Source organism: Anopheles marshallii, chromosome 2 (assembly GCF_943734725.1).
Source record: "Anopheles marshallii chromosome 2, idAnoMarsDA_429_01, whole genome shotgun sequence".
Classification (NCBI taxonomy): Eukaryota; Metazoa; Arthropoda; class Insecta; order Diptera; family Culicidae; genus Anopheles; species Anopheles marshallii.
The window spans coordinates 70,026,592-70,041,307 of record NC_071326.1 but is presented as its reverse complement, the minus strand read 5'-3'; the positions used below and the strand labels follow the sequence as shown (position 1 = coordinate 70,041,307).

The 14,716-nt window shown below is 45.1% G+C and overlaps 2 protein-coding genes across 2 annotated transcripts; both read left to right on the top strand.

Annotated features, from left to right (window-relative positions):
* Positions 1 to 1,173: 1,173 nt before the first annotated feature.
* On the top strand, positions 1,174 to 2,853 carry LOC128718491 (uncharacterized). The gene is made up of 3 exons (XM_053812113.1): positions 1,174 to 1,734; positions 1,809 to 2,131; positions 2,208 to 2,853. The coding sequence occupies exons 1-3, from the start codon at positions 1,174 to 1,176 to the stop codon at positions 2,851 to 2,853; spliced, it is 1,530 nt and encodes a 509-aa protein (XP_053668088.1).
* A 10,342-nt stretch (positions 2,854 to 13,195) lies between these two features.
* Positions 13,196 to 14,185, top strand: LOC128718490 (uncharacterized). The gene is made up of 3 exons (XM_053812112.1): positions 13,196 to 13,405; positions 13,592 to 13,753; positions 13,895 to 14,185. The coding sequence occupies exons 1-3, from the start codon at positions 13,196 to 13,198 to the stop codon at positions 14,183 to 14,185; spliced, it is 663 nt and encodes a 220-aa protein (XP_053668087.1).
* The last annotated feature ends 531 nt before the right edge of the window (positions 14,186 to 14,716 follow it).

Here is a 14,716-nt window from a genome sequence, read left to right as displayed (position 1 = left end):
AAACAATATTAGCCAATTATTTGAAACACATGAAGAAAAGTCACGTGGTTGGAAAATTGACGTAGTTGGTCAAGATGGCCCCAAAAGTCATCATGAGACACTATGACATTCAAATTATTCCTTTTATTTACACCAAGAAAAGAACGATGAGGTAGGGGTAAGAGTGGCAAGCAATTAATTTAGACTAGTAAAAGTAAAGAAAATAAAAAAAGTCGTTCACCATTGCAGTTGTTAGTAAATAAACCGTGTTGTCTCCCTATTTTCACAAACTTATATAACACTGCTTTCTTAGTGTACGCAAAAAAAGAAGTACCACGTGCATACTATTAGGCGTAACATTTTTCTTAATGGCGCCGAATTGCTGTAAATCAGCATTGTAAATTTACTACAACGGCCGATTGACAGAATTGGTTTTTTTTTTGTATGAAAAGATACCTTTCCAGACATCCACCACTGATCGTTGATCGTTTTGTAAACGTGTTTTTCGAAACGTTAACGTTTGCTCTTCCTATTGGCCATAAGCGCTTTGAGAACTCTATAAGTATGTTCGGTCTAGTAATGTTTGCTACGAAAGCTAAACACTGCAACGGATGTTTTGTTTCTTTACGCACTGATTACCTTTGGTGTCATTTAACTCGGCAGTGAACAAAGGAAGCGAAGCGTATGTCGCATACCGTCAGGTCACGTCTCCACTATCGACCCCATGTGCACTAAGCGAGGCAGTGGTAAGGGACTGAAAATAACGCTACTGCCAAGAGGTCATGACCATTAAGATTCCTACCTTTGAACGACCTATCTTAGGCACGCCAGCAACCGAGTTGCGCATTGCGTGAAAATTTGCAGCTTTTAACCGGTGCGAACAGCTCCCCTATCCAAATGTGTTAGTTTGGTGTCACCGGACAACAGGTGATAACAGCAAGCCGCTTCACAATGAATCGACCATACGAGCTTATCAGGCACGGATTTCGAGATCGCGGAAAAGGCGTCCTTGGCAGAAGGGTTATATAAGATAGCTGTAGTGCATCCGACATGGGCACAGAGTGGATCGAGTAGCGGTGGTGTGCAGTAGTTTCACGGTATAAGGATAGGCACCTGCAGGTAGTCGCTGGTGACCTGGTGAATCTGTTGACGTTAGTGGAGATTCTGTGCAACAGACAGTTTATGAACAGTAAGATGGTGTGGTGTTTAGTTAAGGATCACATTTGCTGGTGGTTGGCGGCGATAGTAGTGGCGCAGTGTATCCTAGTGCCATGTGAGGCGAAGAAGTGTGGTGTCATATGCCGTGTGCGCGATCCACTAACGATCGGTAATAGTTACATGTTGAAGGAGTGTTTGTACGAGATACATCCGGTCGAGAGCACACAGAACACAGATGGAAGCGGATTTAACATGCGTACTAGCGACCGCCGCAATCGATTGTTCTCACTGTATGGTGGTTCGACCTGCGAGTACTTCGGTAACATGATCCAGACGGCCAAGGGACGAGACACACTGGTCGAGACGATTCGTCGACAGTTGCAGAAGAGTGAATTCAAGGGATTGGATCTACAGTGTGATCCGGTTCAGGCTCGCGTCACGCAGCAAACGTACGCCGAGTTCTTAGAGCAGCTGCGCAGCTTCCTGGGCAACACCTACGTGATCATGGTGACTATGAGCAGCTGTCAGCCGGAACCAAGGCTCGTCGAATCGTTCAACCGAATGGTCGATTACGTGACGATCAATCATGCCGAACAGGTAGGACTAAACCACAGGCGTTAAAGATCTCTGTTGCAGTGAAAGCGTTTTGTCTTATATTCCTTCTCGTACAGCCTTCGATGCTCACGAATGCACTGATGTACGGTTTGGCCAGGCATCGTATACTACTGGCGACTCCCTATCCTTCTACAATCAGCTGTCCGCTGAACAACGACTACTCGCTAAACGAGATGCTGAACCAAATCGAACATCACAACCTGTTCGGAGCGATCGTGGAACTTGATCGCGACGATGTGAACAATGTTTGCGGCGAGGGCCCATTCCCACTGTTCCGCAAGGTACTGGATCGTCTATGCTCGAATGCTGAGTGTAACTTTAGTGGATTCGTACGTGATACACGCGACTGCGGCCAATACTACAGCTGCGACAACGGATTGTAAGTTGGGAATTGTAGGTTGAGAGTTGCGATTGTTAACCGAGAATATTGTTTGTTATTTTTGTATTATCCTCAGCAAAACAACACATCATTGCCCAGTCGGACAATCGTTCGATCTCTGCCAAAGTACATGTCAACCAATCCTGCAAGTGCAATGTAACGAAACGACGTGTGTAGTTAGTGGAAATTTACCCAACGGTTTGACACCCATAAGGTACCCAATTCCATTCCCAAAGCCCAATCCAAGCTGCCCGGGAGGCGGCGGTAATAATGGTGGAGGTAACAATGGAGGCGGTAACAATGGTGGTGGCAACAACGGCGGAGGCAATAATCAAACTTCCAACTGCTGCTGCGATGTGCTGAGGAACCTGACAACCTTCCTGAACAATACGGCCCAACTGTCGCAATTCGTTGCATTAGTCAAGGACCTTGGTGTGGATGATCTGGTCGGTACGCTCCGTCCGTCCCTACAGGGTCTCGTAGATTTAATTGGAAATATTGTCGACCCTGTAAACCGGTTGATTGCTACTTTGCTGAACGGAGAGAAATTGATGACTGACACCATGAACGGAATGTCCGGTATGGCCGGGCAAGGCGATTTAATACAAACTTTGCTTTCAGTCGTTACATCACTTCTACAAAATCTTTTGGGCGGTGTACCGCTAGCTGGAGCCACCGACGGTATTCCCTTGTTGGGTGGATTGGGAGCATTGGCTGGATAGTATGCAAATAAATAGTTACAATGATAAAAGATCGTCATTCGGGAACGATCTTCTTTCAGACTATCATTAAATTGTTGTTAGGTGTTGGTCGCAAATTAAAATAAATTAATAAAGAAAATTATATTAGTATACTCTAGCTGTTGATTATTAGTTGATTTGAAGAAACATTATATGCTATACGTTTATTAACGCGTTGATATGTACTTTTTTCTTTACTTGACCTGCTGCAGGAGTCTTCTAAACCGCTCACGAAGCGCCGTCGTCTGCTAATCCAATATCCTGGCGAACGCATCGACGCCATCACACCATCTCAAATTGGGCCTACTACGGCTCCTCTGTCTATATGGACGATCGTAAATGATTTTACCGGCCTCGGGCCGTCTGGTGTCATTCTCATGACGTGATCAACGCACCAGAGCCTGGGTAGTTTAATCCGCTGTAGGACATTGAGTTTGTCGTACTACTCGTAGAGTTCGTCATTGTAGCGGCTCCTCCATTGACCCTCCACACATACGGCGCCTAAAATCCTTCTCAGCATCTTCCTCTCGAAGAGGGTTTCGGCAGTTTTGAACAAAGTTCATGTCTCAGAGGTGTATGTGAGTACCTGAACTATATAAGTTCTATATAGTCTCACCTTTGTTCGTAGCAGTAGATGATTTGAACAGAGAAGTTTCCGCAGACTGTATAAAGACCGATTGGCTTCAATGATATGTAAGCTGATAATAAAAAGAGGTGCAAAAGAAGTGAGGTAGCTGTTTTCGTTTCGTAGAAAGCATATACGTCGAATGGTAAGTTTCTATATCAGGTTTGAAATACCTTATTCAACATCTGATATTTCGGCATTCTGATTTTTCTCTAGTGTACATGATAATAAGCATAATACTACTTAGTGTTTAAAATATAAGATATCGAATCTACGTGCTTCAGAATTTAATAAAATACGGAATATCTACCTACACAAATAAGCCCTATAAGGACTTTTGAACAAGTATATTGGGAGTTTTTAATAAAAAAAAAAACAAGATCTTGGCTTAGATCATGTTCGAAATTTTGTCGGAAAATATCATATAAGTTTAAGTAAAGCATCGAATATTGGTAGGTGACTATCATCCAGAAACGCATTGTTCCTGGGTAACGTGCGTATTATATTCACGAACGGGAAAGCTTCAACAAGGCAAGGGCGTTGAGCTAGCGCTGTATTTGCAGCATGATGTGGAAGAAGACCTAGTTGAGGGATGTGCTATAATAATGACGCCAGACGTATGTACTACACTAAGAAGGTAGAGTAATCACCATTAAACTTAGTACTTAAGTATAAACTTTCTAGAATGAATTTATTTATAGCGACAAATATCATAATCGGTATCAGTAATCAAGAAGCACTTTAAGGTGTATGGTGTAAAAAACAAACTGTGTTTAAACAATAAGTGGATATTTGTACGATGTAGATGTGCTGCAAATATCCTCGAGTCTCTTGTCTCTCCTACGTAAAGTTCTAGTTGTTGGCCCTCTATTTAGTATTGCAACCTCCTAAGTTCATTGTTCTGTAGGTCATTCAGTGGCATGGTCGTAATGCATCACGAATCCATATACGGAAATTGAGATTGTTTTTTTATTCTATTTACTGTTTAAATCGCTTTTATTTGATGTCGCTTAACTCAACTGACTAGTGGACAATGAAGACTTAAAGCATTAAGCGCATGGAATGTCAGGATAGAGGAGACCGCTAGGTCACGTCCCCACTATCGACGCCGTGCGTTGTAAGCGAAACTGAAGCAGAAGCATGAAAACAATCCCCCATGTCGCTCTCTCCATCCGTTACTTTCCATCTCTTTCCTTAGTTTAAGTACGCACTGGAGTAGTATTTTGGGCCCCTCGTCACAGTGCTTCTCTACAAACACACGAATCACTCTAGGTGGCTACCTCTTCAGCTGTCAACTTTATGAAGCTTATCTCAAATATGCAACCGTGCGAGTAGCGCATTGCGTGAAAATTTGCAGCTTTTTGCAGGAGTTGTAGTTGTAACTGTCCAACGATAAGACGCTACACAATGAATCGCCATCACACGCCACTATCGGGCACGGGTTTCGAGATCGCGTCCTTGGCAGAAGGGTTATATAAGACGGTAGCAGTGTGTTAAACAACTGGACAGACTGTGTTAAGAAGCGGTAGTGTGCAGTAGTTTCACGGTATAAGGATAGGCACCTGAAGGCAGTTGAATGCTGTTGCCGTTAGTGGAGATTCTGCGACAAATAGTGCAACGGAATTAACAGTTTAAGTACTGCAAGATGGTGTGGTGTTTAGTTAAGGATCACATTTGCTGGTGGTTGGTGGCGATAGTAGTGGCGCAGTGTATCCTAGTGCCATGTGAGGCGAAGAAGTGTGGTGTCATATGCCGTGTGCGCGATCCATTAACGATCGGTAATAGTCAAATGCTTAAGGAGTGTTTATACGAGATACATCCGGTCGAGAGCACACAGAACACAGATGGAAGCGGATTTAACATGCATACTAGCGACCGCCGCAATCGATTGTTCTCACTGTATGGTGGTTCGACCTGCGAGTACTTCGGTAACATGATCCAGACGGCCAAGGGACGAGACACACTGGTCGAGACGATTCGTCGACAGTTGCAGAAGAGTGAATTCAAGGGATTGGATCTACAGTGTGATCCGGTTCAGGCTCGCGTCACGCAGCAAACGTACGCCGAGTTCTTAGAGCAGCTGCGCAGCTTCCTGGGCAACACCTACGTGATCATGGTGACTATGAGCAGCTGTCAGCCGGAACCAAGGCTCGTCGAATCGTTCAACCGAATGGTCGATTACGTGACGATCAATCATGCCGAACAGGTAGGACTATACCACTGGCGTTAAAGATCTCTGTTGCAGTGAAAGCGTTTTGTCTTATATTCCTTCTCGTACAGCCTTCGATGCTCACGAATGCACTGATGTACGGTTTGGCCAGGCATCGTATACTACTGGCGACTCCCTATCCTTCTACGATCAGCTGTCCGCTGAACAACGACTACTCGCTAAACGAGATGCTGAACCAAATCGAACATCACAACCTGTTCGGAGCGATCGTGGAACTTGATCGTGACGATGTGAACAATGTTTGCGGCGAGGGCCCATTCCCACTGTTCCGCAAGGTACTGGATCGTCTATGCTCGAATGCTGAGTGCAACTTCAATGGATACGTACGTGATACACGCGACTGCGGGCAATACTACAGTTGCGACAACGGATTGTAAGTAGAAGGAGGTTTTAATATGTTTGACCAGTGATTAAAAAAAAAATATTGGCATTTAATTTCAATGTATAGCAAAACTACTCACCATTGCCCAGTTGGACACTCGTTCGACCTCTGCAAGAGTAGCTGCGAGCCGTTTATGAAGGTGAACTGCAACAGCACGACGTGCTCAGTATGTGGAGGCCTACCAAACGGATACGTACCAATCCCATACCCCGTGCCATTTCCGGTACCAAACTTAAACTGTTCAATCTTCGATAATGGTGGCGGGAACAACGGTGGTGGCAACAACACTCAGAACTCCGATTGCTGCTGCGATGTGCTGAAGAACATCACACTGATATTAACCGGTAGTGATCAATTTTCGCAATTGGTTCAATTGCTTATAGACCTTGGGCTGGATAACACCTTTGGGGAGCTCCGTGCGGCGTTGGTGAACATTACGCCCCTCATTAAAAATATTGTGGACGAGCTGAACAAGCTCCTTAATCTTGTTCTTAACGGACAGAACACGATGAACAACACAATGGGTGGAATGACTAGCATGGGGGAACAAACAAACCTTATCAATGAAATATTGAAATTGCTTGGCAATATTGTGAAAAATTTGCTGGGTTCTTTGAGCGGCAGCTCGTCGGGAGGTGGTGGCACCCCGTCGACAGGTGGTGGCACCACATCGGGAGGTGGTGGGGGTACTCCGGGTCTTAGTCTCGGTGGAGCCGGTGGTGGAATGGCAAATGTTTTAGGAATTCTCCAGGGAGCTGGAGGTGGAGCTGGTAATCTTGCTCTCGGTTTATAGTTCATTGGTTCACGGAGAAACTGGGACTAGTATTTAACGCCACCTCAAGGATGTTGTCAACATCGTTACTTTCATCGTGATTTTTTTTTCCTAATCCATTGTATCTGTTGGCTACTTGCTGCAAACTTTTCTGTTAAATAAAGCTCTTAGACACTATCGCTTTCGTTTTCATTCTTTAGTCTATACTTTTACGCTTCATTTTCCTTATTTTTGCCTCTAACTAATCACACTTGATAGTATCTGTGGATGTACAGGACTCGTACATAATTACCTCATGTAAGTACAAATCTCATTTGTTACCGTTGATATGTTGTTGCTTTTTTCGATTTGCAAGGATTGTTGGTAGATCGATCAACCGCTCCAGCTGTGTGCACGGTACCAACCGTAATTACACCACCCATAGTTCCGATTACGATACCACCTGTAACTGCAGCACCGCCACCAATCTGTTGCCCATGTAACTGTTCTCCTCAGCAAAGCGATGGTGCCTTGTCGTTGCTGGTGCAACTGATCAGTCAACTGTTCCTAAGTTTTCTCGGTAGGTGAAACCTTTCCGATCTGCCTTCTTCATCATACTTCCTATTCTGTACCGTAACAGAACTATCCGTTAAAAAAGCCCTGCGCATTTAAATAATACAAACGATCTTATGAACGCACGTGAAGGAAACAACAACACACCATGTACTACCGTTTCGCCGCTCTGTACACCGACGAATACAAACCCGTTGACATTAAACAATATTCAAGTACTACTAGGACAGCTGCAAAGCATCGGCGTAGTGCCGGAGTTATTAGCTGTAGTCAGCCAAGCATTGGTCGGTTTGTTGGGTACGGGTAAGCAATGCAGCTCTACAACTGCAGCACAACACCCTGCAGAATTTTCCCGATCACTTTGCTAATGACTATGTTGTTTTTTCTACATAAACTAACAAAGGTGGTCAAACACTACCAATCGGGGTAACCGTACCAACTGTAACGTTGCCGCCCATTACAAGCGGCCTGTTAGGCCAGTTACAGAATGCTGGCGTTGTGCCAACGCTTCTGCAAGTCGTGAATCAAGCGGCGCAGGGGCTTTTGGGTAGGTGTTGAACCCGCTCTTCTTCTTGCATTACCACTGAGCTTTAGGGTTTTAATGTTTTTGCAGGCGGTGGAGGCAGTACAACACTGTTGCAAGGAGTTCCGGGTACGAACATACTGCTAGGCACAAACAACGGTGTGCTGCCCGGTCTGCTGCAAGTCGTCAGCCAAGCGGCACAAGGTTTGCTGGGTAGGTTAGAATATGGAAAATAAGCGGAGCAGTATAGTTTTATTCACCATTTTCTTTTCCCTCAAAGGAGGAGGAACAGGAAGCGGAGGAATTTCACTTCCAGTTGGGCTTAATGGTGTGGCCGGTGGGTTAACCGGTGTGGTCCCTAATCTGCTGCAGGTTGTTAGTCAAGCCGTGCAGGGACTGTTGGGTATGTTGCGATAGTAAATCTTAAAAACTGAAATCAACCTGCTAAAAATAACTCTTTTTACTGAAAGGTGGATCGACTTCGTCGATAGGCATTGGAGCAGGTCAAATCTGTGGACTTCAACCGAACACCGGTACGCTGCAGCAGCTGTTAATTGTTTTGTTCTCTCTACTGCAAAGTCTGTTTGGTATGTTTTTCAAGTGATATCATACTGATGTATCTATATAAGTTATATGTTTGATTCACGTTCCATTTCATCCCTCTACTAAAGTATTGTTGGGTGCAGCTTGTCCAATTACACTGCCACCAGTAACGTTACCCACCACAACGGTTCCACCAGTAACGCTACCGACGATACTAACCTTGCCTACTATTACTATTCCTCCGATAACTTTACCGACCATCGTAACGCTTCCCTCCGTTACGATACCTACACTCCCGGCAGTAACGCTGCCCGGTATAACACTTCCGAGCCAGGGTGGTCCGTTGGTGTCCGTCTCGCTTCAAGCAACTCTGGAACTGCTGAATGGTTTATTGCCGGCCCTTCTTACCTTACTGCCGCTATTGCTTGGTAGGTGCTATGGGTAGAACGCTTTTTTCATGTTGCGTTCCCTCCCCGGCGTTAGATGAACAGTGTTACTAATGCGTTACTTTTTTTTTTCTTCTCATTTCGATGATTTTTCCGACGAATGCAGCATTGCTCCCGTCGCTGCTGGGTGCCTTGCCCTTGCTGAACTTACCTGCGAGTCTGGTGAACATTGTGACCGATCTGCAGGCCAATCTCGGTGTTCTTGGCGGTGTACTACCGGTGGTACTGAGCTTGATACAAACACTGTTACCAGCGCTGGGAGCACTGCCGGTGAATCTTCCCTCGCTTCCGGTAACGCTTCCCTCCCTTCTACCACCAGCCGTCAATGTTGTGGCCGATCTTCAGGCAAACCTAGCCGGCTTGGGTGGTGTATTGCAAACCGTTACGGGATTGCTGCAAAGTCTACTCGGTAGGTGTTTCACTCACGCACATACCTATCGTTCTGGGCCTAGTGTGTTATTCTGGCGCTAGGGGTTTCACTTACGTACTCTCCATCGAAACATTCTCACATGAACGGATAATTCTTTTATCATTGATATTGTGATATAGTTGTCTTTAGTAAACAATTCTTTTCTCTTTTTTTATGAAAAAACAGGATCACTACCTGGTGTGACGGTACCACCTGTGACGTTGCCCACACTTCCCGTCACAATTCCTACGATAACTATACCAACGCTTCCTGTTACAATTCCAACGATACCCGTTACAATTCCAACGATACCCGTTACAATTCCAACGATACCCGTTACAATTCCAACGATACCCGTTACAATTCCAACGGTACCCGTTACAATTCCAACGGTACCTGTTACAGTTCCAACCGTTACACTTGCACCAATCCTACCTTTAGTCTTATAATGCCTCAATAAGCTATATTAAGTGTTGAATAATAAAATAGTTTAATAGTTTCGTATCTTTTATGAAGATTAATCTTTGTAAATTAAAAGAACTTTGTAAACAAAGCTCGTAGCTTTATAACTCCATCAATGTATAAAATATCTTAATTCTTAATCGGTCGGTTAATCAATTTTCGCTCTAACCTTGTGGTTGAAACTAGCAATGAAACCCATCCAACAGACCAACCAACATTTTGCGTAAGAGATTATTTCACCAAATGGGATGCGATGCACATAATTAATTCGTTTAATTGATTATAAGCCATCTCAAAGGCGTCATGCATCTCTACAGATGAGCTTACGTGCTTTCATACGGCGATATCAATACTTTTTTTCCCATTCCGCCAAAGGGAGACGCACGAGAACGAGTTTTAATATTCATGAAACGCTTTCATTTCATTAAGGACAAAATAAAAAGGGATAAACGATTGCGCTAAAGACACAAAGAATGTACGGCGTTATAAAAGATTGGATCGATTGGAGAAAAAGAAATGTATGCCACGAGAAGCATTCCATTTCGTGTAAGTGGACTTCTTGTCTCGATCCACCGGTAAGATTTATGAGAATTTGTTGCAAGTATTGGTGGGACATTCCGTAGATAAACGTTAGCTTTCGAGGGGTTTCATTGACACTTGACGTCTGGGGACTTTATGTGGTGCTTCGCTTGGCAAGAAAATACTGGACTTAAATATTTTCTCTGACCATTTGCCTGGGGGTGGACGAGGGACCACGAGGTTAAAGAATAACACACGGAATAACAGTCGAACGTTTATTAGATTTCTAAATCACATAACGTCTGACAATCGCAATCTGGTTGATCTGGTTGATGGTTGACTGCTGTAACCATCTGACCGGCCAATATGTCTCAAGTTCCGAGCAGCTGAGATAACACTTGCTCCCCAGATAAGAAGCCTTTCGATTTGCTTTTCTCCACTTCGCACGTGGCCATCTCAACACACCACGATGGATGATGGATTGGTGAGTGAAAGTTTGTGGATTTCTATCGTGTCGTGCCGTCCCGGGGCTGGGAGTGATACGGGCATGCTGCACGGAGCGATCGATGTATCATAGATGGCGTAGGGAACGTGTTTAGGATCAGTGTGTGATATCGAAGCTTCTCGGGTCGTTGCTAGGTGCATATAAAAGCAACCACTGCCAGAATGCTTCACCCGAGACGGAATAACGATACATCGTGTCGGAGACCATGGGGCCAAGGATGATGGTGCTGGTGTTGCTACAGTTGGTTGCATGTGGAGCGATGGAACGGTTGGATATTATCTGCCAGATTCAACTACAGTTACCGATTGGGACAGCATTAGCAAAGGAGCTTTGTTCGTGTAACATGTTTATAGTGAATAGCGTAACATTTGATATCGATAAATCAACCGTCCTGACGCGTGAGGGTAAGTAGATGCTGCCTTATACAACATGAACATAATAGTTGATTAGGTATACTCTTTCAGAACTTTCCCGAATAGACACCATCAAGCAGAGTAACCCATCGGCCGATGTGCTGCTTACGATAGTTCTTCCCTTCAACGTGACCACCCTTTCGGTACATCAGAAACTCAGCGAACGAATCCACATTGTGCTGCGCGACAACGTGCTGGACGGTGTTGATCTGGACTACGATATCGCACTGCTCGACTACTACGAGCAGCTTCGGTATGCCCAGTTTCTACGGCGACTGCACTCGGTGTTAAGCGACAAGTACACGATCAGCACCACGATCGGATGCCATACGATGGGGAGCTCGAAAGCGCTTCTCAATTCGTTCAACGATCATCTGGATTTGGTCAGTGTGGTTGGCGTGAACATGCTGGAGGATGAGCTAGTGAACCGCAGCAAAGCGGAGTTTATGCTGCGCGAATATGGAACAGAATTCATCACCCGTCTACTGCATGACGGATTACGGGCGGAGAAGATCGTGCTAAGCGTGCTGACGGTTGGAATTGTGTTCAATCCCAGCAATTATCGAGTATCCCGATCGCTTCAACGCAGTCACGTTGGAGTGCTCGCCTATGGTCAGGTTTGCGAACTGTTACAGGAGAGGCAATCAAAGTGTGGTTCTCATGCATCCAGCAAACGTCCATCGTGTTCCTTATTTTCGGGAAATGGTGCGATCGTGTACGATAACGAGGAAACGGTACGGAAACGTGTCCATCAAGCCCGCAACCTTGGTGTGAGAGGTGTTTTGATGTTGCCGAATTATGATGATTCGGAAAATATCTGCCACGGAGGTTCTTTCCCATTGTTGCGTAGTTTATTGGATGCAGTTGCAAAGACCGACACAACGGCCGACAGAGTTGAGTTGGTTTGTGATACGAAACAAAGGTATGGCGATGTCGTAGACCGTGCCATATACTACACGTACTACAATGGAAGGTAAGGCGAGCGCTTAATTGGAGTATGATGGAGATATTAAGATGGCGTTACTTTACATTCTAGATTTCAACAAAATCGGTGTGGCGCTGGCACTCATTTTAACGCACAGTTACAACTATGCACTAACGATGAATACCCGCAGTTCGTGCTGATGGACAAGAAACGCAAAGCAATTACTGAAACACCTTCCAGACATTCATCGACAGAACTTCAAATTGGAAATACACTTTCGTCAACGTCGAATTCAGAAGTGACGGAGACAGCTCAAACGTTCGCGTCATTGGAACAATCATTTAAATCTGCAGTGCAAGCACTCGAGAGTGCCTTAACGTACTTGGACAACATAATTTACAAAGTATTGAGCTTGCTGGAACGGATGGAGGGTCTTGAGGCTTCGCTTAGAGATAGAACAACGGTACTGGAATCGACACAGTCGCCAAAAGTAATTAAATCATCCACTCAAACCGTTAACGAAGTGGACAATTATCCAACGGCCAGTAGTTTAGTTGTAGCGGAAACTGACACAACTACTCGACTGGAAACCACTACCAGTAGCACTGGGCTGGAAAGCTCACTGATACCGGCCGGTTTATCATATTTTTTCTGATATGACATTAAAATAAAGCTTTCTTGTTATTGCAGTATGCAAGTTAACGGAATGGTTATCGAAAGTTGTGTCGTTACAAGTAAAAACCAACCACTATTTAAATATGACAGCAAGTGGAACAGTTTCGCATGACTCAGCGCCAGCGTCACAGTGTGCCATGAGAAACGGTTGTGGTGTACCGCCGAAGAGGTGCAGTACTGCCATCATTATCATGGTAGCAAGTAGTGCTACGAACCTTTCGAACATCATCACCGTACCACAGGCCACAAAGTTGGCGTTCGTGTTTGGAAACCCGTAAATTTCTCGCCAGTGGACCACACACCCCTCCGCATCACACGGTACCAACAGGCAGCAGGGCAAACAATGTTTGACTGTTTTTGTCTTTGGCCAACGCAGCCGGCGACCGTTGCGGACAAAAACGTGCCATTTCAAACTTTTCCCAATCAGCGTGTACCGTTGCCGGTGGACAGCTCGCCGTACGTTGCCGAATTCCTGCACCAGCTGCACGGTTACCTGGTGCGGTATGCACCGTACCTTCACCGGTACGCTCTGCTCATCAACGCCATCGAAACGGTTGTGTATTTTGAGTCGCTATTGATGACAGCACACTGTAGACGGGGTGGTGTGCTGGCCGCTGTGGTCACGGGCCACGGGCGGATATTACCCACCGAAAAAGCCCCATAACCTCAACGTTGGTGTTTGTAATATCTTTCACGCTTTTTGTTTCATCGTCTCCCGGTTTGATTCCGGTTTTTGCAGGTGCTGTCGGTGTATGCAGTGCTGACACAGGCCGGCTGGGACCAGCGGCTGGAATGGCGTCCACTGTGGCACATTCCGAAGTATTTGCGAATCAATTTTGCCCTGGCCGTGTCGCTGCTAACCATCTACTCGAATCTGGCAGCGATCGTTGGTTTGCTAACGGTTAGTGTGAGTGTGTTATAAGGGGGAGGTTAAAAAAAAACGTGAAGCCAGCCAACGTTAACGGATGCTGACTCGACGACCTATTTAAGTGATACTGTGTTACCAACCTGCTCCTGTTCCTTCCGTTTCCACCCACTCTAGTATCGAACGTTTCTACTCTGGTCGTACATTTGGCTCCATCTCGGCACGTTTGCGCTGGAACTGTGGTACCTGATGGGCAACGAACGGACTACGCTACCGCCGGTTTGCTTACGGAAGTTTGACCTAAATGTTTGCCAAAACGAAATGGACAAATGGCGGTCCCCATTGATGGTTTTCCTGCTTGGCTTCCATCTATCGATAGTGATCGCTGTATACCTGCACGTAGATGACCTAAAGCCTGTACCAGGTACGGCACACGGTATGGATTGGTACGGTCTGCGTTCGTTTTAACTGAAACAACACACCGGAAAATGGACACGAACGCCACGTGGAGCCGTTTCACGTTCCAAATAGTGGGACAATTGCCAACGAAGCATTATTCCCAACGCCGCGTGCTTCAACGGAGATTAGCGAAGGTGATTTACGGTTGCTATGGAAACACGCTAGATGGCGCTACTGATGGGAAGGTGCGGACCTCTCTCAGTACTAGTGAACCTATTTAGTGACCCCATCATCAAATACACAGTGGTATGCGAAATTTTCGTATTGCAAAACCAAGAAAGGTAAAGCCAGATTTATTACACCGTTGGGAGTTGGTTTGTTTTGGTGTTTGGTGGCTTAGTTATAACTAACAGCGTGTGACGTAATAATATGAACTATAGTTTTTAGAGCTTAACAAAAATTTCAAAGAGATGTATAACTCTATATAATACAGAGTTTTTTTATAACATATTTTTTACAGGAGGTGTAATCTTTCGTAAACATTAAACAAAGTTTTACAAACCCTTTCAATGAAAGGTTCTTTCTAGGTTTGTGAATATA

Coding starts and splice junctions, on each gene's coding strand:
- LOC128718491 (XM_053812113.1), top strand. CDS start 1,174: ATGGTGTGGTGTTTAGTTAAGGATCACATTTGCTGGTGGTTGGCGGCG. Junction 1,735..1,808: donor CGATCAATCATGCCGAACAG/GTAGGACTAAAC, acceptor CTTCTCGTACAG/CCTTCGATGCTCACGAATGC. Junction 2,132..2,207: donor TACAGCTGCGACAACGGATT/GTAAGTTGGGAA, acceptor TATTATCCTCAG/CAAAACAACACATCATTGCC.
- LOC128718490 (XM_053812112.1), top strand. CDS start 13,196: ATGTTTGACTGTTTTTGTCTTTGGCCAACGCAGCCGGCGACCGTTGCG. Junction 13,406..13,591: donor TCATCAACGCCATCGAAACG/GTTGTGTATTTT, acceptor CGGTTTTTGCAG/GTGCTGTCGGTGTATGCAGT. Junction 13,754..13,894: donor CGATCGTTGGTTTGCTAACG/GTTAGTGTGAGT, acceptor CACCCACTCTAG/TATCGAACGTTTCTACTCTG.